This window comes from Columba livia, chromosome 11 (genome assembly GCF_036013475.1).
Source record: "Columba livia isolate bColLiv1 breed racing homer chromosome 11, bColLiv1.pat.W.v2, whole genome shotgun sequence".
Lineage (NCBI taxonomy): Eukaryota > Metazoa > Chordata > Aves > Columbiformes > Columbidae > Columba > Columba livia.
In genome coordinates, this window is record NC_088612.1 from 3,726,920 (window position 1) to 3,752,646 (window position 25,727).

General features: G+C 39.1%; 1 protein-coding gene across 9 annotated transcripts in view; it reads left to right on the forward strand.

Annotated features, from left to right (window-relative positions):
• The window catches only part of ADAMTSL3 (ADAMTS like 3), a 205,429-nt gene that overhangs the window by 98,966 nt on the left and 80,736 nt on the right, over window positions 1-25,727 (forward strand). For 7 of the 9 annotated variants that reach the window (XR_010475224.1, XM_021281229.2, XM_065075918.1 and 4 more), the window contains 3 exons: window positions 9,054-9,181; window positions 11,552-11,597; window positions 18,580-18,816. Coding sequence is in view for 8 of the 9 variants with exons in the window: in XM_021281229.2 (XP_021136904.2) it covers window positions 9,054-9,181; window positions 11,552-11,597; window positions 18,580-18,816 (411 nt within the window). In the remaining variant the exon portion in view is untranslated. Of the gene's footprint in view, window positions 1-9,053; window positions 9,182-11,551; window positions 11,598-18,579; window positions 18,817-25,727 lie in introns of those variants that run through there. The other 2 variants (XM_065075921.1, XM_065075920.1) reach the window with 2 other exon arrangements.

The following is a 25,727-nucleotide window of genomic DNA, read 5'->3' on the forward strand; positions in this document are numbered from 1 at the left end:
GGCTGGGACACGGGCACTCAGAGGTCTCGTGCGTGTCGTGTAAGCAGAACAGCCTTGCTTGTACTTCAGGGTTTGCTGTGCTAATTTGGGCAAATACCACCAGGACCACCACGAATCAGCAGGAGTGAAATTTGATTGTGGTAACAGCTCCTGGCTTTGTGTCAGGTCTGTCTTTCTCCATGTTCTTACAGCCTATGTGTAGGCTGGAAAACAAGGAGGAGTCCTGCACCATGCTTTCCGCTCTTGCTTTTCTCATACTGGTAAACTGCAAGTTTATTACCTTGTTGATTAACCTGGAGCTTCAATAATTTATAGCACTCCTGCTATAGTTTTCCTTACCCTGGAATGAGTTCCTCAGCCACTGTCAAATGGGTTTCCATCAAATGAACACGTTTAAGAAGGAAATGAGAAGGTCCTAAGCTGGCGCAGGTATATTTTATCAGGAGGAGATGAGCCTGGTCTAGATACTTGACCCTTAGGAGGAATATGTAGGATTTTTGTTTTGTACTTTTTTTTACATGGAAAGCATGACTTAAAATAATTCAAAAATATGTTATCACTGTAGTATGATTGCAATGTCATATGGTATCAGAATATGGAAAAAAACCCTGAAAAATAAGCCTCATCAGGACAGATTTGCACATTTGACAGTGGCACCAATGTGCCTCTGAGCAATCTTTGAGCTGATGGAAATCCTCTGCTTTGCCACAAGCATAATGCTCATCGTATTGTCAGTATTGCTCTTTTTTTTCCACTGCATGTGCTGAGGTGATGCAGTTTTCAACTGTTGAGACCAGTTTTAAATATTGCATGGTAAAGTATTTAAAAGCACCTTTATTGGGATGTTTGCAAATATATTTAATAAGGTAATGCAAAAAAATAATGCCAGATATATTTCCCAGCAACTGGAATCTCTTTCTATTACGCACCTGAGGAATTCTGCAGATTGGACTCTGGCTGACCCATCACAGTGTTTATGCTGGATGAGGAACATGTGGTGTGCAGTGTGAAGGCTGAAAAACCCACTGTATCCAGGTGCAAATTTTGAATAAGCATTCAGTAAAGCTTGCATGAATTGATACTGCTTTTATGGACTCCAGGAAATACATGGTATGTTGTTAATGCAGATCTGTAAGTAGGCCCAGAGATAATTAACAAATCAAAATGTCCCGAAGATTGTTTTCCCCTTCATACTTCGTACCTGTTGTAGATACACATAGTAGAAAGGGCAGTGTTTACAGTTCCAAATTAGGAGGTGGAAGAGCTCTAAAAGAGGCACTAAAATCTGACTTTGGACACTGAGATGCAGGTCTCAGCTGTGCTACTCACATAATGCACCTTATTTTCCTTCCTGAGATCAGGTTCTCATCTGTAAAATTCACATCACAACACACAGCCTTGAAAGCTGCATTCAAAAGTATTAAGACTGTGTATTTGCCACATGAGAATGTTCTCATTATGCCCTTGACAAGATGTATTTTTATAGCAAAATGCAAGAACTGTATTTATTGTGGAGGACTCTGTGTAATTGGTTGTAACTGAAAAATTATTTTTATATATATTAGGATATAACTTTTAAGTTTTTCGTTTGGAATGTTAATACCAATGATATGTTCAAAAAGAATATCATGTTTCTTACAAAGTGTTTAAAGCATGCTATTCCTTCTCTCTTGCTTATTTTAACTTGTGCATTTATCTCTCTTCTAAGCCCTGGCAAGTGTTTGCCTCAGGCTGGCTACTGAGAAAGTGGGCAAAGAGTGCTTCAAATTCTATTGCTTTATTGTAATGTTCCCATTAAGAACCTGCGTGCTTTTCCCCGAGGTCTGTGGCTTTTGAGCTGTTTGCCAGCTACACGTGCAAATCTTTAAGTTATAATTCTCCAGACTACTTAGAAATTGAGGGAACTGGAGTGATGCTAAACATCTCTAAGTATATTTTCCATTTCAGATGGGGCAGATTCAGAGGAATGGATATGTTTTGAGGGTTCAAATTTAGCTACGTATTCACATGTACTTTTAAACCTTGGAAGACAATGTAATACTGGAAGCTCAAGGATAAGTTTTTCCATGTTCTTGATCTTGGTCAGCTGTCCTGGATGACCGGACCTAAAAGCATTAGAGAAGCATGGACTTATTATTTGCATGGATATCACTAAAGCTGGCTATTAGCCTTCCTCCCTGTTCTCAGGACCTGAAATCTCTATGCTCTAATACTGGTGAATGCAGAATTATGCTTAGTGTTGTACCCTAGGCAGATACAAGGCTCATATGGCTCTAGCTGGGCAAGTGTGAATGAAAACCAGGGCAACTAAGTCTGGATTGTCAGGTGCGGTGTCAGTGATGTGTATTTGTGTGACATGCTTCTCAGGGTTTTAAAATGAGTTTCTCTATTTGCCTAAACATTTATCAGCCAAAATAATAACTTATGGAGTATTACCTAAGAAAATAAACCTGTTGTCCGAAGGAGAGGGTAGAGGCAAGTGCTCCTCCTCTGAAAGTCAGTTATGTGATAAAAATGTACCCTGGGACTGCAGTGTGGGTCATCAATACCTGTCAGCAGTGAGTAGAACTAGAATTTGTGTGGGGTTTTTTCAAACTCATTTGAACAATGTAGTTAACTCAGGACATGAATGTTATTATGCTTTAACTACTTCACTGCAGATTCCTTTTAGCAGGAACACGTAGCTGCTGTCTTTAGCTGCTGTTAGATGCAGAAACAACCTCAGGAGCCGGGCAGACTGCTGCAGTTGCTTTCTGCTTAGAGTTCTTAGGGCAGGAACCACAATTCCTTCTCCGTGCCCACAAATTCCATGTTCCCTCTGTTACTGCTCACTAAGAAGGAAGGAGGTGATACAGACTCTTTTCAGAGCCAAAAGCCTCAGCTAGCTCATAGGTGCCAAACAGCCAAGCAACATTTCATCCTTTCCTAGATGCCAAAAGCCTCAAGTATCCCCACTCCACCTGCCAAAACCTCCAGCTTTGTCCTGACAACTCCTGCAGTGCAGGCCTGTGTTGTCAATATGAAATTTTGCAACACACTGACAATGGAAAATCTGGATGCAGTATAATACTGAAAAACATGCTGGGACTCGCCTTCAGTTTAGTATCAAAATGAAATACGTTGTAAATATTTCCTGTGTGTGACTCTTTTGCATGTTTTATTTTCCAAAACTCGAATTTGAATTTATTCAAAACTGCTGTAGAATGAGAATATATTGCAGAATTCAACACCGAGAGCTCTAAACAGCATCTGAGCCCCCAGATGTATTATTTCATGGAGCTGAATAAGCCTTTTGGCTCATGTCTTGCTGGTGATTCTCCTGGTCTGTCACTGAGCTTTACCAGCTTGTGTTTCTGAAATGCTCAGATTCCATTTTGCAGTCAGTTCATAGTGCACGGATGCTCCTACACAGTGGCAAGGCCAAGTGCAAGGAATGGCTAGTGTGACTGAAATAATATCAGTAATATTAAAACCAATTACTTCTAAACAGTTGCTTAAAATAGCTGCATTTACTCCCAGCTATTTTTTAATCAGTCTAAAATAATGATGCATTGTTTTTTCTCCATGATTTTATAATTCCAGACACGTCCTTTTTAACATACAGAATAAAATATAATCGACTTTGGTACATATAAGTAAAATATTTATTAAGCTTAATGACATATACAGTGCACAATGAGGTAATAGATAATGCACCCAGCAATAGTAGAAATCTATCAGGAAATGTCTTGAAATCCATCCCAGTGAAACAAGTGGAAGTTTTTCTGCTAAAAACAGGTAATGCAAGATTTCATTAATAACTCGTAGTTGTCTGGAAATAAGTTTTGACTGTTCTTCTGTTTAGTTGCTGCCACAACTGAAATAGTTGTCCCTAAGCCTGTAATCTGCATTCTACACCCGACTTAGATCGTACAAAATACAAGTGTAAATAATTTTTGTACGTGACTTTAGCAGGGAAAGAGATTTCCAGTCTAGTTTTTCACAAAGCCATAGACCAAACAACCGGAGTTAAAAGTGAAGACTGCAGTTCTGGGGCCGAATAGCATATCCAGTGATTATCTGCAGGTAAATACTTGTTCTTTCGCTTACGCACTCTGCTCGCGGATCCAGTCAACACTGCAATTTGATACCTTTTACACCAAGTGTAGTGTCTGGAAAGATGAATCTGGGAAACGCATCACAGAGCTACTCAGGCAGGGTATTTTCCCTTTAGTGCCATAATTTCTTGTGCTACCTCTGTTTGGCGCCATTGTAAGTATGAGGAGAAGAAAATGGCACGGTGCAGTGCTGCACATGGCGATCAGTGAACAGCAGCATAACCTTCTGCTTTGGAAGACTCTGAAAGGCAAGATAGTGTTAATAGTATTTGTGGGTTGTTAGAGTGGGAAGATGCAATAAAAAGGAAATGCTTCATCTCTGTTCAAAAATCAGGGATGAAATTTACTCCTGGGAGAAGGGCCAGTGCTGAGCTTTGGGTATTGCTTAATTTAGACCTTCCATGGGACTGAAGTGGTGTTTGTACACTTCAATAGCTTCTTTCACTTGGTTGAATTTAATCTGAAAAATCTAGATTCTGTATGGAGAAATGTAGCTAAATGTATGTGTTATTAAATAGCAACATGATATAGTTGTGCCAATGTAACCCCTTATGGGGATTTTCTTTTGGAGTTTGGCATGTCTTTTTGAATTAATACAAACCATTTTGATAAGCAGCCATGAGAAAAACCACAGAGTGCTCCCCCAGAGCGCTGCAGTGATGTTGGCACAGTAGCAGATGAATTGGTGCGTATTCCTGCATAACCAAGTACGTACTTGTTATGATAGTCTTATTTGGTGAACCACATCACTCTAACCTGTTTGAGTAGATAATTTCATACATATCTCCAGCCTTGGGCATGGTCTGCATTTGTAGATGCTGCCCAGAGGTTGCACTGAACGTCTTCTAGAACTGGTCAGAACTGGGATCCCTGCTCTGGGGAAGTGCTCATGGACATGTCATGGGGCAGAATTTGGGGTAGTTTGTGTTGCAATATGTACACGGCAGAGGAGTCGTCACTTGAGGAGTCTTGCTGATGAGTCAGAGTGTTGAGTCTCTATATTTCTTTCATTACACGTTCTGTTACAGTAATTCTCATGTGTCAAATGCTGCATCCTTGGCTTGTGTTTGTATTTAAAACAAGAATGTGTGTTAAAAACTCTGGGAAACAAACATTTGAAGTACTGAGCATTTCTGTTGGGAAGCTGAGTCTTTGCTACGCCGAATACTAAACATTTACATATCCAAGCCTTATGTAATGGATGTCTGAATAATAATAAAACTGCATAAACTGACCTTCATTCTCTGGCACCACATCTCCTTTGAAGTCTGCATGACCAAATTCAAGACAATTATGTCATCCTTCATAACAGCCAAACAAAAGTTTGGCCAAATAATCATTTTTCTCCTCATAACAGCACTGTATTTGATTTTTGTAATGTGTGTCAATGTAGCTGTTGTTATTTACTGGGTGTTACAAGTGACAGTAAAAATCCCCTTGTTTTAGATTAATGATCAGCTGTGGTAACATCTGGATTTAATTTCTTCTACCTCAGTGCCCACTTTTGTTGTACTCAGTTACTTTGAGTAGTACCTTGCAAGGCAAGTATGGCCTGAAAACACACACAAATAATTTGCAGAACACGGTGTTACAGTATGTGCCCATGTGGCAGAAGCAAAACAGAGCCCTGGATAGAAGAAGGGAAACTGGCACTAACATTTCCCCCCTGTCCAAATCTACCAGTGCCACACTTTCAGTAACGTTCTCCACATACAAGGCTGTCTCTGTCAGTTAAGGGTTGTCAGCAGAGACTCAGGTTGCACATTATGGGGCCTCAGACCTTGAGGAAACCTTGGCATCCTGTCATCTCAGTCTTTGAGGCTCTGCCTATGTCATCAAGTACTTCCAAACTTGTAGCTTGTTTTCCCCCATCCACTGATTGGGGTGATCCCTGCCCAGGCTCATGTGCGCTGGTAGGACTTATTATTTTTTTACTTTCAAAATGAATTATAGTTTGGATACACAGACTGTGATGAAGTATTTTGAAACTATCATACAAACAGGATTAATTTTTGCAGAGAACATTGTACAGGTTCTCAACTATTGCTTTGAATGCAATACTTGCATCCAACCCTGCGTTCACATGTGATGCTTTTGGAAAGGTTACAGCTCCTGCTAGCATAGCTGGATCCAGTGGGAAATGTGACGCTTTTTGCCATCTAGTTCTACGTAAAGAGCAGCAAATCATCTCAGTTGTGTTTATTGCCGCTTAAAGTTATTTTATCTGGATTCATTACAGCACTTGTGGCTTTATTTGATCGTGTTACATCATGGGTGCACATGTACAGGTACATGCACACATTTATGCATGTGTAGGTACATACATACTTAATATGTTTAATATATGTTGCACTTCATCTGTTGCAAAATTAAACCACTAAAGGAAAAACACTTCCATTCTAGTATGGTTGAGCAAAACTTCGCTGCTGAACCGTGTTGGAATTATTACTGGAGACAGTAAAAACATGAAAAATTGAAGTTAAGAAGCAAACCATGAATGCAGTCCTGAGGTACAATAATATCTTTTTGTGCCCGATTGCAATTAGCTCTTGATTTAATTCCTAAACAAGCTTCCAAGGTTTTATTCGTTTAAATCATGATGTTGATGATCTTTTCTTTATTTTACTTCAATTTTGTACCATAGTGTAGACAAATGTAATATGTAGAGCTTATGAAACCAGACAGCTAGTAAATCAATATTATTTTGCTAGTAAATTACTAAGCCAGTGCAAGCTGCTTTTAACTCTTTCCCATGGGACAAATAGTTTGAACTAGCTGGAGTTTAAATCAACACTGTGGGCACTGAATTAGTCACTGATTCTGGAGAGGGCTTTGTTGGCATAAACTTCTGCTTTGATCATCCTGGTATTTACAGCTTTTTAATTAGATACAGTTCAGAACAATGGCTTTTATCAAAGCAGTTTTGTAAAGGAACAACTGGACATTGTTTAGGGCTTTAGATGACATACTGTCTGTTAATATCATGTGGCTGGCTTTAATACAATGATGAAGTTAGGATTATTTTAGGCATTGTCACTGCTTTGTCAAAAGAAACCGGCTAGTCTAAAAGAGAGAGTGGCATATATTTATTTTTTTAATCTGGTAAATTGGGATTACGGAGGACAAGTTTTAATTTTGCAATCATAAATTTGAAAAAAGTGACTCTCTTGTTCATCTTGACTTATTTTCACGTGCTGAGTGATGTGCTGGTAAGTGCTGAGCTCCTTTTGTTCGAGACTGAAGTCAGTTGGTTCCATTTTCAGTGTCAGACATTTCAGAGTTGGCTTCTGATGTAAAGTAAACCCAACGTCAGTGAGAAAATTCCTCTGGGATCCTGGCAGAGCTGGGCTCTATCGTTTCTGGAATGGCAGGTTGGCCTAAGTACACTTTACACTAAGTATTTGCAAAATATGTAAGCTTAGGGGGAGCAAGAAAGTTAGGGAGTCACTGTTGTGTTTAGACCAACTTGTGCAATTTACTGTTCAAATGAAGATAGCTTACCCTCCAATTATGTTTTTGCCAAGGTCAGGTTTTAGAGGGAGGGGTGCAAAAGTTTGGAAATTGCTGATGTTTGTGTTAGTTGAGCTGAGCTGTGGAGAGTAGGGCTATTCTACTACACCTGCCTACTCTTATTAATGCCTTTAAAATCTGCTTGAGTAGTTCTTAGTTCTGCTTAAGTGTGGCTAAGTTATAACTATCAAACCCAAATGGCAAATAGTTATTTTACACCCGTGGTGTGAACTTGTACTAGGTGTAACAGCTCGTTCACCGAAACAGGCCAGTTTGCTCAAGTTCTGTGGCACGCATTTAGTTTTCTTTTTACTATAATATATAGGAGAACGTTGCTTTGCCTACGCAAGATGGTGCTGAGTCATACTCATTGCATGATACGATTTTGAAAACAGCCTTTTTTTATTGTTTGTCATTTTCATTTCAAGCTTGGTAGACTCTAGTTGGCGTCAGCTTATTTCATGGCTGAAGATGAGCTGACATTATCTGTACTGTTAAATCTAGGAAGAGTTACGTATCTTTTAGCCCCTTGTACCATAAGATTTGAATTGCACATCCCACACTTTCAAATCACTTCTGTGGGGCATTTGAGAAGAAAATAGGACTGAGTCTTCCTCTCATAAGCTTACTTAAGTAATTTCTTAGGGAAAATATGGATTACTAAAGTTGGTTCATCTGGTTTGGTATTAGGATGTATAGTAATCTCTTGCGCTTCTCTGGATCAAGTCATTCATGAAAACCTTTTTAACAGTTTAACATCTCTTTTATTGTCATTTATGAAGACTTGAATGTTTAACTTGGATGCAGTTTAGTTAGTAATGTTTTTATCTGTTTACCTTGTGTTTGCTGACAGAGCCCTTTCGTTGGTCTGTCTGCACACTTGTTTTCTGGGAGGGGGGCGAAGATTCTGAAACACCACTTGTTTAAGTTGTGCCTTCCTTTGCTGTCAAAAATAAAATAGTAACGTGAATGTAGTGCATTTGTTTATCAATCTGAGGTCTGCTTGGATGCCCACTGAAGTCAATGGCAACAAAAAAATTGCCTGTATAAACAGTTGTTTCAGTAGAGCTTGGATGAACTCTTCATGTTCTTTCATTTGCAACTGTATTGGGGCAGAGTAAATGTTGGTCAGTATTCTCCGTCATGTCAGATAAATGACTCTGCCCCTGTTGCTATCCAGAATGGGATTATCATTCATAACGGTGTTTGTAGCTGTTCCATTATTGTTTGTGGCAGTTTGTGCCCAATATCTATCCCCATGGTGAAAGTAATTGGTGTTTTCACCTCATACCATTATTATTGTAAAAATAGTAATTAAGTTTCAGATACTGTATATAAGCAGCAAAGCAATGTACTCAGTACTATTAATGCCAAGCAGTGAAACATGTACCAAATCAGTTCCTACGTGTTTTGGTTTTTTTCCTCATCTCCATCCCTTGTTTTCAGACCTCTAGAATCACCCGCTCGGATGAAGAGAAGGACGGCTCCTGGGACGCCTGGGGAGCCTGGAGTGATTGCTCACGGACCTGTGGAGGGGGAGCCTCTTACTCGCTGAGGAGGTGTTTAAATGGCAGGTGAGTGATGTGCCAAGGTGGATATCTTCTTCTGCAGCTCTGCCATATTTCCCTCTCTGATGGTGTCTACTGAGAAGCATTTGGCGTCTGTTTCTGGAACCAAATGTTATGAAAACCTGCTTTTTTAATTATTGAAATATATTAGATAAATAGCTTAGCCTTCCACTCCGATAGAACTTTAGCATGCTTTTAAATATGTTTGTAAAATAGCAAGAATGATTTACTTAGTACAGTCCAATACTGAAAGAAATCTTTGGCACAATAGCATAAAACAAATGGTGAGTTACCTGCATGCAAATTACCCTGTGCTTTAATACTTCAATAATGTTCAAGTGCAGGCTCCTCCATGTCCTCCCTGTGGTAAAAAACAAGTGACTTACTCCACGTATGGATGTCTCCAGTGCTGTTTCCTGTTAGTAAACTTGTCCTCTGCCAGTTCTTTCTATGCAGTGGTCCTGGTGGCCACATGTTTTCGTGGATAAGCCTCAGTGTAGCTTTAAGGGAAGAGCATATGTGCTGAAAACGATCTACCCAAGTAGCAAAGCTGGACTAATGTGGGACTTGTTGCTACAATCCTGGAAGTATGAGTAATGCAAGAGGCCTGTAGTCAGGCAAGAAGAGATCACAACCAGCTTAGAAGCATCTGTGATGGTGTCCATAATTGCTTGCTTTACTTGAATTCTTCTTAAACATTTTTAAAGCTGCTGGTTATGCTTAAATTTCTATGTTGTTCGTATTTTTTAAAGTTAAATCCAATATCACCCAGGAAGTCAATTTTTCTTAAAGAAGGTGTGTAGCGTGATATTGCTAGTTAAGGGCGAACTTTATGAAATACATAGCTATAGATGATTGATTAAATCACTATCTGTTTCTTTTAGTGCAAAATGCACTAAGATCTTTGAGAAAAGTAACATTTCCAGCAAGAAGCTGTGATATTCTACCAGTGTGTTAGGGACTGTGAAACAAGCTTAATAAACTGTAGCAATATAAATTCCATTGTGGTTTTATTAGTATTTTTGATGTGTTCCCTTGTGAAAAACATGTGTTCTCCATACCTTCACCAATGTGTGGTTTGAATGTTTTTTTCCTGTGTTTTAATGTTGTAATGTTCAGGAAATCCACAATTGTGAAACAAAGTTTTCACATTTGTATGTACCATAAACGTTTTTAACTTGCACGTTCCGATGTAATCAGTCTTACAAAAGATAGGAAAACTGAAGCACGTAATATCTTGAGCTTGGGGAACTGTACCTTTGTATGAGTTGGTTGGACTCTTGCTCCAGGCATCCATTGCTTTTTCCTTTTCAAATGGTATTTTTCAATACCTCACACATATTAAAGATTTTTTAAAAATATTTGCAAGAAATTTTCATGCAACAAGTGGAAAATTTAGTCCAAGAGCTGTAAATTACCAGCAATGCATTCATGCGTTCTTTAATGTAAGGCAGATCTTTTTGGTGTGAAGTTCCAAAACACTATTGCTCATTTCAAAGACATCACTAATTATAATGTCCTGTCAAGTCATTTGCAATATGATTTCAGTTCTTTCAAGGTTTTGATTTTGCCATTTTTAAGAAGAATATCTTACCCTTTGTGAAAGTGCTGGTCAGTTATTGAGAGTTTGCCAAACTCTGCCCCTAAAAGAAGTGTGAAACCCCCGTACCCCCATATTTATGAGAGCACAATAAATAATGATGACTTCATTATATGCCTGTTAACTCATCTACTAACAACACACTTGGAGGGTCTGAATTGGCTGGATTTCAGGACTCACATACACTGGGCACCTTACAAATACATGCAATCCATGAGAATAATATTTCATTTGAATTTAGGAATTCTGCTCATGTGACTGTGGGCCGGTAAATTTACATGCTGCTCTTCAAAAGTGTTGCATTGTTTTTTGGGAGAAAAAAAGGCTTAAGGCTGTTTTCTCTTTCTTAAACGAAATAGGAAGAGGAAAATGAGTGCTCGTTAGCCCTATGCTTGATTAAAGGATTGCTTAGATATTCTGACCCTTTTTTCCTCTGGGTTATATGATATGGATTAGAAGGAGCTTTGCTGAAGCCAGCACAGATCAGGTGTAGGGCTGCCCTGTGAAATCTTTCTCACACAATAGGTGTGTTTTTCATAAGGTTTGAGGTAAATTGGGCTTGCAGAGAAACCCACAGGTTTTTCGCTGAAGGGAGACAGCAACGTAACCTGTTTAGTCCCCAGATCCGATTTGTATTTAAACCTTGTATTTTGAGTCCAAATTATGGTAGGGTAGTAGTAGTAAAAGTCTAATTTTCAAGATAATAACAAGCTGTAAACCAGCCAGGGTTGTGTTTTGCTGTTGTGCAGTGTAACCATTTTCCCTCTGTTTTTCAGGAACTGTGAAGGTCGAAATATTCGGTATAAAACCTGCAGTAGTAACGTGAGTCTGGCCTTTAATCCTATTTTACAGGTTCTTTTACTTATTCAAACAATGTGTTAAAGTTTAAGAAAAACTGCTTCTCATTTAAAACCTCATGGTGCATAATTTTCTTTCCATCATTATTACAATTTTTAAATATTTCAGTCTGCATGACACCATGAGGTCTCAGATTTAGGCTTCCCAAATGGACATTTGCTTTCGATATTATAGTGCCATTGTGATTCAGTGTGTTTTATATAATGTATAAGGAAAGTTCCACATTTTGAAGGATTAACAATTCACTTCTCATGTTAAACTAGCAAGTGCATTTCCTGGGGGTGCTGTCTGCCAGAGGAAGCGTTAAACTGAGCTCCTGATCATTTGTGATCATTGATGATAGAGTGGCACTCTTCACAGGAGCAGAGAGGTTAACCGCTGCGTCCCTTCCAAACCTTAAACTGGAGAATTACTGCTTATATTTCCTCTGTTTGCCAAAGCTCAGATCTTTATATTTCTGTATTCAAAAGTGTGTATATTTAGGCACGCTGGCAGGGATGATTTGCATGACTGAATGTAAAGCTGGCGTTTTGACTATACAGTTGCTGTTCCTGTGATGCGATCACATTTTATTTTTACAGACACGTTTTATGACAAGCAGTCACATCCAGTATACTTCATGAGTTGTGCTCACCTGATGTCTAGTGATGCTTTGTGCTTTTTAAACAGCTGCTGCCTTTCACCCCAGGTGTTGTCACCTATTCAAGGTGTGCAGCTCAACCATTGACCAACAGCCTGTGTGTACAAACACAATAATTCAGATTGTTGATGGCCAGCAGTCACCCCCTTGCACAGGTTACCTTGCAGTACAATGTGACATTCATACAATCCCATTCCAGAAAAGAGATAACGTAGATAAGTAATCAAAGTAAAAGCTTCTATTTATTTTTCCTGTGGTGCATTTGATCTGCTTCTGGCTCTAGGAGAAAGGCAGCATTTTTCACACACATACCGTTTAAAAGGTGAGGACTGCAGTTCCCTTGGGTTGAATTATACCCAGGCAAGAGCAAGTGATACTCGTGTCATTGCCAACCCTGTGACTTCTGCCAGCAGCAGGCAGCTGTGGAGCATGACATATTCTCTTTAGGAGGCCTGACACTGGAAGTTCCCCAGTAAATATGTTGAATCTCCTGGGAGAACTGGCCATTCCTGCTCTTCAGTTTGCCACACCTACGGTTTCTTGTGTGCCAGTTGGCTTCTGCCCTCCCCAAGAACAAGGCTCGCTAGCACCTTCAATTGCTCTAACACTCCACTCCTTGGGGCTTGGATGAATTTTCCACCACAGCAGCTCTCAGCCTAAGTTTCTTCTGGCAGAAAGTAGTGGAAGTGATTAATGAATCAGGCCGAGTGCGTGCAAAAATCAGATTCTGGAGACAAACCCTGTCACTTGCCCATTCAGAAGAAAAGACGTCGCAGTTTTGTGCACTGTCTCCTTATCTCATAGATACAAATGCCACGTGAAAAAAATACCATAATCATTTAAAGCTGTGCGATAAGCTAAATTGCAGCCAGCCAGTGTGTAAGCAAGAAATAAATTGCTACTGTAAAATCTATTTGCTATGTTCGTTATCTAGATACCTAGTTGTATGCATTGTATACAGTAACATAGTATAGCTCTGGTTGCTTGATCCCATGCACTACAGCTTCCTATGCAACAGTGCCAACAAGCCAAGTCTATACCTTGTTCCTCCAGTGAGAGGACTAAAAAACTACCCAGTGTACAGAAAAAGGACAAAAATGAAAGCAATTTGGGCATATTTTCTGCGGTAAGCAGGGGTCTACATGCTTTTAGGATACCTAAGGGCGATTGTGTTCATTTAAAGGATTATGCAGTATAAATCTGATGGAAATGAAGGCGTTCCGTGCTTCAGCATGGAGAAAATTAAGATGATTACTATATCCTTTCTGAAGTCACTGGGGCCTGGTTTTTAACTCTGAGGTGTATTTTAAAGCGATAAGTGGTAAGCGTCTTGTGTGTGAGTCTGTTTGAATTTATGATGATTCAAATGTTAATTTCCAGACAGGAAGCTGCCTATTCAGTTCTGCTTTTGGGGCATGTCTGAAAAGAATCAAGTTTCCATTTCAGTTCAGATACAGCCAGAATATCTCTCAGGAATGGTTTTTCTTAGATGGTGGATCAGATAATTGAGAACTCCCGAGAAAAATATATTTCATGAGCTTTCCACTGTTAATACAGTTGATCTTTGAATTTGGCGTCACTGGATTCAAACCTAGTATTAGACCTGACTTAACCTTGAAATGGGAGCTTACACCTAATGTAAACCTGGGACTACTAGGCCGGTTTTGTTTCAAATGCTGTAATTTTCCCTAAAGCATCGTTCCTAATGAATGCTTCTCACTTCAGGAGTAAAATTTTAGTTTGAAAATTAAGAGTTTAAACTAGCTTTCTTCCACATTAGTGGGTATTATTGGTAACCACATGAGACATTCAGTATATATACAGAGTGTAAAGTTGTCTGCAAATGTAATTTTGCTACGTGATACATTACACCAATAACATCTATATTGGGGAGTACAAATGAAGCACAACTTAATATGTGTGTCATTCTAATGAAAAGAACAAGAATCATTTTACCAGAAAATTGGTTTCATCTGGATTTGTAATAGAATAGTAGTAAGTTCATTGAACTCAAACATGGTTTCAGAATAATATTAGTGATATTTCAATCAAAAAATTAATTCAAGGTCTTAACAACAAAATAATTGCTGAGATTAAGGCGTGTGTATAGCCTTCTTATCTTTCGATCATAACTGAGATGCCAGGTGCACGATTTCCTACAACTGCGTGTAAGCTTTCAGCTTTTCTTCTAGAAACTTTAGAGAAATAAACTATATAAATGATTCATTATATGCTGTTCAATGAGATTTTCAGTCTTTCTTAACCCCTCTTTTTTTTTATATTTCCATTTTTGTATATACTGTTACATTCTAATGCTATGATGTGCACTATATGGAAGTGTTTAAGATAATCCTTTAGGGTCCTATTCATAGAACAAGTTATTTGGGCCATTTCCCCATAAATTTCACATTCTTATATGCCAAAAAGTGACTTGTACCTTTGCCAGAGTGACTCTTCTACAGCAAGAAAAGACACTATTTTGTAACAGATTTGCCCGTGTTTAATTCCATTATAAACTTTTATTATATGCAGCTAATGCTCACACTTGTTCAACATATTCATCAGATTATTGTCCCAGCATCTGCTTCTTAACCAGCTCATTTATCCCATTCAGAAAATCTTGGCTGAACTGTGCCTACCTTTAGTCCTATGATATTTCATATTGAGTTGCATAGTTTCTGTCTAATCTATTCATTTCTTTAATTTATATTTGTAATGCTGCTGCACTGCATGGCTCTTGTGGCTGGGGTTTCTAGCTCGGGTATCTTGATTTAGCTAAGAAGTGGCCTGAAAATTGCCTAGGAAAAACAAAGAATCCGAAGCTAATTTCAAAAAGAAAACAAAACAATGACTTCATGGGTTTTGGCTTGGTTTCAACAACACGAGGTTCAACAACTAAAACTAGACAAAGGGCTAGACTTTCTTTGGTGTCATCATTTTTACTGGGAATTTTCTTGCCTTCTCTTTTGTGCTTTTTTCAGCGGAGTGATTGTTGGCAGGAGTCACAGGGTCTGATGCAACCTTCATATTTTGTACATGAACACTGCCTACAAAGATACACATTTCCCAGGTTAGCTTTGTTTTCGAAGGCTAAGAGCACTCACTGCCAAAACTATATGATACATTTCATAAACCAGCCCTGGAATGCAGTAGTTTTTAATCATCTGTCACAAAAAGAACGGGAATACATATATGTATTTTTAACCTGCATAGTAGTTGTGTCTGAAGCATCTTTTTGGATCTGTCTAATAATGTTTGTAAGTCATTTCATATAGACGCTTCATTCCGATACAAGATCTCAATGTGATTATTTTGCCAACATTTTCATGTATTAGACCTCATAGACGTGTCTTCAGCTCCTTCTGTAGTGTGCAAACCTATGGACAGCCTGGCTATGGTTCAATGGACTGAGTGTAAAGCAAAAGCTACTGCTGAAATTGGGAAATCTGAAAAATCCTGGAATTAGTAGCAAAAATATTTAACAAACAAGAAAAAAGAAAGTGGAATAGTGAAAGGGAAGAGGGGATGATTGAATGAATTGATGTGTGAAATAGGTTAAAACCAAACCAAACAAACAGGGTGAGGGTTGGGGCCTGTGTATCGCAGTCTGATGGTGGCCTTGCCCACTGCCCAAACATGCTCTACTTTGCCTGCCTGTCCTACACCTTGTCTCCCCCCTTTTCCTTGTCATCATTATCATCTTTTAAACTCCCTCTCCCTTTTTGGGCCCACTCTCATAGAATTAACCTCAAGTTTACGAGTCCTCTTGTTGTCTTGATTACATTCCTTTCTGTGCTTTGTTGTATTTCTGTTTAGAGTATAAACTTTCTTTATACAAATAGGTATTGTTCCCAGGAAAACAAGGATCTGAACTTGGTTACCATCCAAATTCTGATATAATGCAAATGATAATAATTTCAGCCCTTTGATATCCCTTTGTGTGATGCTCTTTTTATACTGTTGCTTTTGAACACAGCTCAAACATATAGCAGGTGGAGCTGGCATATGAATCGAGTTGCCAGGATCACTTTGTGTTCTTTGAAGATGCCAAAACAGAATGGGGAGATGAGAATTCACTTGCTTTCAAGCAGCCAGGAAGCAAGTGGAAGGAAGGAGCTGCATTATGTTGACTCAATGAGAAACATACAGTAACCATGGATTGACATCCTGACATTGTGGTGTTTGTGTCTTGGCATTGCATCAACACCAAGCGATAATGAATTGTAACAACAGCCTGTCAAAACTCAGCCTAAGGCCATCGCTCTGCCTATTTTAGATAGCTCTTTAATTCTTTGTGATGACAAGGTAGCTGTGCGTGGCTGAGTAACTCCACTCCAAAACAGTGCTTCTAACTTTACCTGAATCTAACTTCCACTTATTATTTCTATCCTTAGCTACTCCTCTGTTTGCACTGGTAGAAGGGAACCATATGGTATCCATATGAACCCTGAAGTCTTCTTTGATTTTTATACTTGCTATTGTGCAAAATGAGAGGTGACAGATAAGTCAGAGCCAAATTCTGCTCTCACACCAGTGCAAACTTGGTGAACGTCTCTGGAGCAACACTGCAGTAAATAAGGGTGGTTTCTAATAGTATTTGCTTGATGTTTTTAGAAGCTCTGACTTGGGGGATTTTGCAAAGGTAAAACTCTCAAAGTATTACAGTAACTGTAATTTCCATCATTTTATAGTTCAAAAAAATATGGCTCAAACTAGAGTTATCCCAGATTAAAAATAATACAAAATGTATTAGCATCATTCTGACATCTTCTCACTGTAAGGCGTAGCACTGGACAGGGTTGAAAAGCATTACTGGGAATTCTCAGCGAATTGCTTGGTGCTCAGCTGAAAAAACCGCACCTGTTGATCAGTAGGGAGAATACTGATTTTAGAAGGTATTTTATGCAGACTATAAATAAACCTGAGACATTTCTAAGTTACTGTTTTCTATGGTGGAAAAAAGTCTCTAAGGCATTGTCAAAGTATTGAGCTAATGCAATGCCAACTCATCCGGATTCATGGGAGCAAATAGGTGTTAGGACAATGTTGTTAAGAGCGTTGGACTGGAATTCAAACCTCTCTCATGTACGTTTTAATCTTCAGTACTGTGTAATGCACCCAGGATTTCATTAGCTTTTTTCAGGGAAGGTTCAGTTCACCGATAAGGTTGAAGCTGTGTTCAGGGTTACTATTGCTAACTAGTACTTGGCAATAAGTTCGCTAAGTTCAGCTGACACATCACAATCTTTCACTCCTATATCCAACGAAAACAAAACTTTGTTAAAACCAGCCTCACATCTGGCTTATATGTGCAGTTGGAATTCCTGGAAGAATATCCTTTCAGTCTGGCGTATGGGCTGTTTGACTGGACATACTTTCAAATGAAGTCTTCAGTGCGAAATTGTTTGACACACTATAACTCCTTTGTCAGTATTTTACCAAAGTTATTTTTGAATAAATCAGTCTTCATCTCCATTCCTGTCACCATAGTTTAATATTAACATCATTGTTTGGGTGCAACGCTTTATGGAGAAAAAATATTTTAGAATATTTTATTTCAAACAGTTCTCATATTTGGTCTTTCAGCTGTATATTCTAAGGCCCTGTATGGCAGGAAATACAGAGCTGTCTCATTAGAACTGGAACTATATAATCAATAGTTACCATTTTGAAGTATATTTTATTTCAATAAAATAAGCTTTACTGCTTCCAGGAGGCAAAGGTGTTTTGTAATTAGCTTAAAGAACTAAGCACTGAAAGTGCTCTTGTCTCCTCCTAGTGCTCTTGCACCCTTTGAGCAATAGTGAACAATTAATTAGACAAATGCTTATTTCTTTATGTATAAGTAGCAATAATACCTCTTTCATTATTCTGATGTATGAATTGATGAATGAGTGCAGAGTGCTCAGAAATCCTTAAGTGGAAAGAGCTATTGAAAAGAGACATATTTAATGTCAGACCTCTCATTATAGTCACTTAAAACACACAGGTTCCTTTAGAAGCTGATTTTTATTGCAGAACCAGACTTTAAGTGTACTATATAATGTCATTAAAAAATAGCGTTTTTAGTTGTCTTCTCATATCAGTTATGTTGTTATTACTGGAATATGCATGATATTCCATTACTTGCATTGCAAACAATGGATTAAGCAATATAAATTGTTTTAATACACACAGTAAAACCTTGCAATAGGGCACATTTGTCATAGCAGATCAGTTCTTGAAACAAGCTGATCATCAGAAAACTTCATTGAAATGCAAAATATTCCCTTCTTAAGAAAAATCTTTCCTTTGGTTTGTTTTTAGGACTGCCCTTCGGATGTTGGTGACTTCAGAGCACAACAGTGTTCAGCCTACAACGATGTCAAATACCAGGGACATTTTTATGAGTGGATCCCTGTGTATAATGATCCTACTGCACCGTGTGCCCTGAAATGTCAGGCGCTGGGGAAGAACTTGGTTGTGGAGCTTGCCCCAAAAGTACTCGATGGTACCCGTTGCAATAGTGAATCCTTGGATATGTGCATCAGTGGAATATGCCAGGTATGTTCATAGTGTAAATCTAAATGTGACCTGTGTTGTGAGACACTTTGCACATTAAACGAGCTCTTTTTGTTTATTTTTCATCTTCATGTATCAATTTACTTTAGACGTATCTGCAGACGCTGCCAAATGGCTGGTAGATAACTCACCCTGCTCTTGCACACGGAAGTTCCTGGCTTCCTTAGCCATTGATATTTCTATATATAAGTAAAAGGCCAACAAGATTCACGTACCCTTCTATTTAGACATGTAAAAAATTAGTGAAACTAGTTCTAGCTTTCTAACCTCTAGTATGTTTGTCAGAGCGTGATGGAATTACATAGCCTTCAGTTTCATTTTGTTCCTTCTCAGAGTCTTTTATCTCCTGGGATGGAGAACTGAAGGGCAGGTGTGGAGTGTGTGTCTGTGTGTGTGTTAGTCTCACCTCTTCGTTCCGTTAATAATTTGGGTCCATGCAATGAATATGTCTACAGTAGTCAAATGTTTTCAAGGTAAATTCCTTACCTTTCCACAAGGTAAGTGCTGAATCTTTAATTCCTGGATACCTGTGGAATTTATAGATTTGCGATCTATAATGGAGGGCCTGTCTGATAAAAACATTAAAAATAACAAACAAGGATCTCACAGTCTCCAAACCCTTTGCTAACGTGCTTGCATCTGGGAAGTCCCTTGATGGAAGAGGCATTCTCAGGCTTTTAGAATGTTCATGTCAACCTGAAAATGTGGTCAGAACCTCCGAGTATGAGAACAGAACTGGTTGGCAGGTTGCCAACACTTCACCAGATGAAACTTCTTCATTGCCTTGTTTCCATCTCCAGACACAGCTCCCCGTCAGGAGGTGTTGCATCTTCATGGGCTGACCTGACCTGGTCCAGGTGACCCAACCTCCTGACAACCTTGAGACAAAGACAGACAGTTCTAGCTTCTAATTTTTTTGTATGGACCAGCGTAAGATCCCAGTACGTTGTGCTGCCTTAATAACTGGAGAACAGGAATGCAGGAGGGAGGACAATGTCATAATTCTTTGGTACTCTTGTCTTGAGTATCATCATTTTTCATTTTTCCCAGTTTTGGTTCTAGCCAGCTGATATTCATTCAGCTGAGCATCCTGCCTAGTTCCACCAGTCCTACCCAGGCTTTTCTCTCTATCCGCTGCATCTCTGTATCGGCGCATTTTCTGCCTCCGCTGAAAGGCTTTGGGCAGCCAGGAGCAGGAATGAGGCTCATCCTTGCACAGGCAAGGTACATGTACAATGTGCCCTGCGTGCCTGGCTATAAGATACGTTTGTAGGTGATATCAATGACTAACATAATGACTTTTTGAACAACTTCAGGCTCAATAACTTTGAACCAGTTGTTATGAACACCAGTCACTCAGGGTGACAAATGTTAGTACCCAAGATGAATGAGTGTGTGTTGTCATTGAGTAAATTGATTGTTAGTATCTTTCTACTGGAAATCTACATTTGTAGATATATTTATTATCAGAGTTATACTATTGACTTTAAACAGTTAGTATAAATAGGAGAGTAATGATATTTATGGCTTGCCATAGACTTCTTTGCCTATGTCTCGTTAGCAAAGAAATATTGTAATCTTAAGTTTTATTAACAGAACAATTTTGTATAGAATGGATATGTTATTGCAATTAGTTCTCTTTCTCTGCAAGTGGTTGTTGCTCTGTTAAATTCCTGAAATGTGTGCGACTCAAAAATGCAGGATATGGCCCAGTGAGCAAAATAGCTCCATTATAGGGGAAAATTTGACACATTTGGCAGAAGACTGGTGTGTGGATTACAGCAACATTAATATATTATCTGGACCTTGCTGTGGGTTTTATGTGACTTCTATGTATACTGCGCAGTTCCAATACCAGTCGTGCCAACACACAGTGCATCTGCTGCCTCTGAATCAGAAGAGACAGCATTTGTCAATAGTACTTCACAGTGGTATCCAACAACGTTCATTACCCTGCACATTTAAAATAGGATATACCTCTATACGCTCTGGAAGCACTTGCCAAATAATACATTTCTTTTGCAATATTCTTAGTGATGTCTCCTCTTCTAATACAAGCTTTTGCTTTCACCCTGTTGGATGTTGAAGCCAGGGGCTTGCGAGACTCTTGCTCAGGGTACTGTGAGGTTTCCAGTGTCTCCCACCTTTCATGCATAGCATAAAATTCACTTTGTCTAGATTGGATCCAATTTTGTGAAGAACAGTTGAAAGGTATATGTAAAATGGCTGCTTTCAACGTCTCCTGTTAATATTTTGTAGTATTCATGTGTATATCTGATATGAAATACTTGGAAATGTAATCCTTTTTTGGAATAAGCTGAGTAGTAGCAGGAGAAATCGGTCATTCCAGAAGCAGGCACTGGAAATCTTCTATATTGTTGATGAGAATCCGTTTCTTCATCCCTTCCATTTTTTTTTCTGTCAGTATTCCTTCTAATTTCACAAAAATATTTTTCTCTGTGAAAGAACATCTCCAGGAAAAAAAGAATATATATATATTTATATATATATGTATGTTTTGGATGTGTCCTATGCTGCGACTTATGCAGTTTGATTCATAACTTAACCTCAGAAGTTGTCAGGTGCTTTCACTTTGTTTCCTTTAAGTCACTGGCTATTGCTGAGGTATTTTCGCACAAATGGAAAATTTCTCCTATTTAAAATGTAGAGGGCAGAGTGGAAAGGCTGGTTACTTGTGCAAGGGATCGCAGGAGGTGGGAACTTCTCAGAAAGCGGCACCGAGTTTTGTTGCTGCTCCTGTTCAAGCAGGAAGAGAATACAAATTGACATCTGATCTTTTCAGGGAAAAGAGAGTTAATTCAGTCAACTGCTGTTTGAGAGACGGCGGAATTGTCATTCTCTGCAATTGTTGCTATAAGATCAGTCTGTTGGGTTCTGACATATACTTGGCACAACTTGCAAATAACTTGGCAAGTGTTTTTACAGTTAACTCATCTAAATAAACATGTCATACTGCTGATGTGGATATCTCTGCTTTTATGCCTGTGAGCAACAAAGAGTTAGTGTAAGGAGATGGGCTTGCCTGAGTCCCTTTGCAACTGGTGCTGGTTTTGCTCATTTATTGTCTCAAATTTGGCAGGTTTCATAAGATCTCAGCTTCCCCTTCTCCTTCAGTTCCCCCTGCCCCTGATTTCACGTTCATCTCTTTTCTTATTCTTGGTAAGTTAGGGTTGCATCACTAATTCTGCCTCTTGAATTCTTATTCAGCTCTCTCCTTGGCAGCGTATGAATTTACAAGGACGATGAGGTCCCCTTGTCCAGCTTCAGTTCTGATTCTTTGCACTTCTTTCGACAAGCAAAGAAAACCATGACATGACTAAAGTGCTCACTGGGTTAGAGGTTTGAGGCTTCAGGGGAAGTAAAATCTAAAGGCGGTGGAGCAGGGAAAATTTTATTGGGAAAGTTAATAGGATATTTTGGGGTTGCTTGAGGCTTAGCTCAGCCGAACCGTTTGATGACGTTTGAGTCTGCTACCGCTGCGCTTCTGTTACCAAAGCAAATATCTGGGGCTGTTGTGTTAAATGGGGACAGGTCAAAACTTCACTGCTGGGAGGATTTTCACACTTAACTTCTGATAGTTTTTCTAGTCTCTGCACAACTCCCAACACATTTACTTTTTTCATATAATATGTTCCTGCTGTGCCCATCTGGATGTGGGTGGAGACATTTAAAAACATCTGCATGTCAGACACACGTGTGGGCAACATTTACCCAGTTATTCTGCCTGATTTGGGACCCTGGCTCTCTCTCTCATTTATATTTTATTTTATTTATTTTAATTCATGCAGACACACATGTGGTGTGTAGTTTTTTTGTTGTTGTGGATTTTTTCTTTTTTCTAATTTTTTTTCTTACCAAAATGCAGGATGGGGTGTTACTTGAGTCAGTACCTGAAGTGGTTACAGTGGTAATTTTCCCAATATGGAGTCATGTGTTTGGACAATAAATACACGCATCACCCAAAAAATCTGGAGTCCTAGGGAACAGCCTGAGTAGTTCTGTCCTAGGCTGTCACAGTTAGGTCAAAGATGATGTAAATCCAGCAACGAACTTTCCATTTAGTGTCAGCAAGTTGTTTATGTTCCAAAAAAGGCAGACACTACACGATGCTTTGTAGCATATGGCATAAATTCAGCTGACATCAGAACACATTTGTCAAGCAGAGTGCCATCGACTTTTGCCATACTAGTTCTTTTCTGCCTCCTGTCATGATATGGTAAGTAGGCATCTCACTCGCCAACAATACACACTTATGCTTGATGTAAATATTGGTCTCACTTGTCATTGCAAACACTTTCTATAAGCTTTTCGAAGAATATTGCACTTTTTTGTGTGTGTGTTTTGCTCATGCTTAAAACTCAATCGTAGCAGATTACGTTTTTCTTCTGAATCTGGACTCCTTTTATTCTGAGTTGCTTTCTCAAAGTGTTAATTTAATACGTTTTGTGTACTTTCCCTTTGGGTTCCTGTAGATACATATTTTGTTAAAGGACTCCCTAATATGCACAGGAGGTTTGGTGCTCGGTTACTTAAAAAGCAATGTTTCCTTCCCATCCAGTGTTACTGCAGTCATAAGGCTGTGTTTCTTGCATGTTAGAGTAGTTAATTCTTGAATAGCAGTTAAAACCCCTTCTTTTATCTTATTTATTTATTTGTTTGTTTGTTTTTTATGAACATTGCCTTTTTATCCCAAAAAAGCCTTCAAACCTCAAGTAATTATTCATAGGAAGAACTGGGTTCGAGGTAGCTCTACGTTAAGTCAACCTTTATACTGAAGTTGGCATTCTTTCCTCAGTACTATTAATTAGCCAACGTGCAAAGTATGTTTTGGAGCACGGAGGAAACCTTATCCATAGACGCACTTGCACCACTTTCAGTGTCCCAGTCCACCTCGGTGTAGTGGTTCCCTTGTGATGACATTGTTGGTAACTCAGAGATGTGCTTTTACTGCAAGTAACAATAGGATCATCCCAGACACTGAAAAGTTCTTTTGGAATCACTTGTTTTTAATTTGCAGCCACTCACTGCTGCTAGAAACTGATGTCTCTTTTCAGATCTTCTCTTATTCTCCTTCCTACTGTTTCTTATGGAGAAATACTCCCCACAGGGATTTCTTACTGTCTGAGTTTATCCTTTCTTGTCAGATAAGTGGTGGATTCTTTCTCATCTCTAGCTTCTTATCTATATTTCTTTTTTTCCTGAGTGACCCTGTCTGCCAAGTCTTGCTTTGTTTTAGTGAGCTTTGTGCAAAAGCGATTTGATTTTCCAGCAAGGTCCCAAAGCATGTGCGCAGTGACAGAAAACCTCCGGATTTGTTTGCCATCCTTAACTAGAGCCTCAGTGACCCTCAAATCCCCCAGTGTGAACTGCACTTTCATGTAGCGAGGCAGACTTGGCTGGACCCAGCCTGAAAAGCAGCAGAGTAATCTGATTCCATATATTGATATATTTTTTGAAAGCATTCTCACAAACAGGAAGCCCAATGGGAATTTGTGTCCTACCCTCTGAGTGTGTGCATGTGTAGTTTCTAAAATGGAAACTGTGTGGGAAAGGGTACTTGCTTCCTGGCTGGGTGGTCGTACAATCTGAGTGACAGATCCTGTAGTAAGAGTTAAATGCTTTGGAAACACTTTGCTTTATATGATGGGAGTGGATTTACAGAATGGCGGAACACTCTTTAGCCTTTTGCCTTCAGATATAAAATGTTTGCAGAAATGTGTGCGAAGTCTTTTTAGAAGCCCTTAATATGCAATGAATTTTATACACTGTATTTTTTTATCTTCTGGGTTTTTTTTCATTGCTTTACACACTTTTCTTCTGTATGGATGGCTGGGGAATTTGAATATTGCGGTGTGTGTCCTCGTGCCCATCATTCTGAATTATTTTATGCCGCTATTGTGCGGTTTGCATTTTGGCACACTTTTCCTTTACTCCCTGCTTCCTCATCTGCGAACAGCTGAAAATCCTTACACAGGAAATTTTCTTACTCCCACTGCCACTAATACCTGTTCAGTTTAGCAACTGGGATTGCTGCTTCACTTGCTGTGACGTGGTGGGTGGGAACGTTCACTGTTAATCGGAGCACATACCCAAGGTCGCTCAAAGGGCTGCACTCTGTTTATTAACATATGCTGAAGCTCATGTCAGCTTGTCTGGGCTGCTATGGACCTGCACGGCTCAGTTGCAGAGATGTGAGAACCTGGGCCACAATCAGGCCTTTGTTAGGCTGAGCTTAGACATAACTGTGTTGTGAGACAGGACCATGTGAGGACAAAATCGCGTCTCAGACCAAGTTAAATCTCTAATGAGGATAAACTAGAGTTTGAAAGTGGTGCTTGAGAGCTGATATTCCACAAAACTTTTAAAAGTAATTTGGAAAAAGAAAAGTGACTTTCTTAATTGAAGATATATTCTGGTATCTCTCTCTCTGCTTGTCAGAATCAATTACTTGCAGATGATGAGCATGGGAAAGACAGTGGGAGTTTTTTCTTTATATTCTCTCCAGGGACATATTTTATCTGTGGAGAAATAAAGTGTAAACTTTTGAGTTATCACAAAGCAGATGATGTGAGCAGAAATTGAAAACTAAATGAATAGATGGGCTCTGAATGACAGCAGTTTTACAGCAGGACGAAGATACATGGAAAATATTGACAAAGACAGAGCAGGATTTTCACATGACGGGTTTTATACTCACGTTTTTATCACCATTAACTCCCATAGCCATATTTAAAATTATTTGTTGTGTGGATGCAGACATTCCCAACATCTGCCTGTACTGTGAGTCTGTGCTAAGACAAGTAGAGCAGGGGAAAATGCAACAAATAGCTGACATTGATGCAATGAGATCTGTGGACTGCGATAGCACGTGC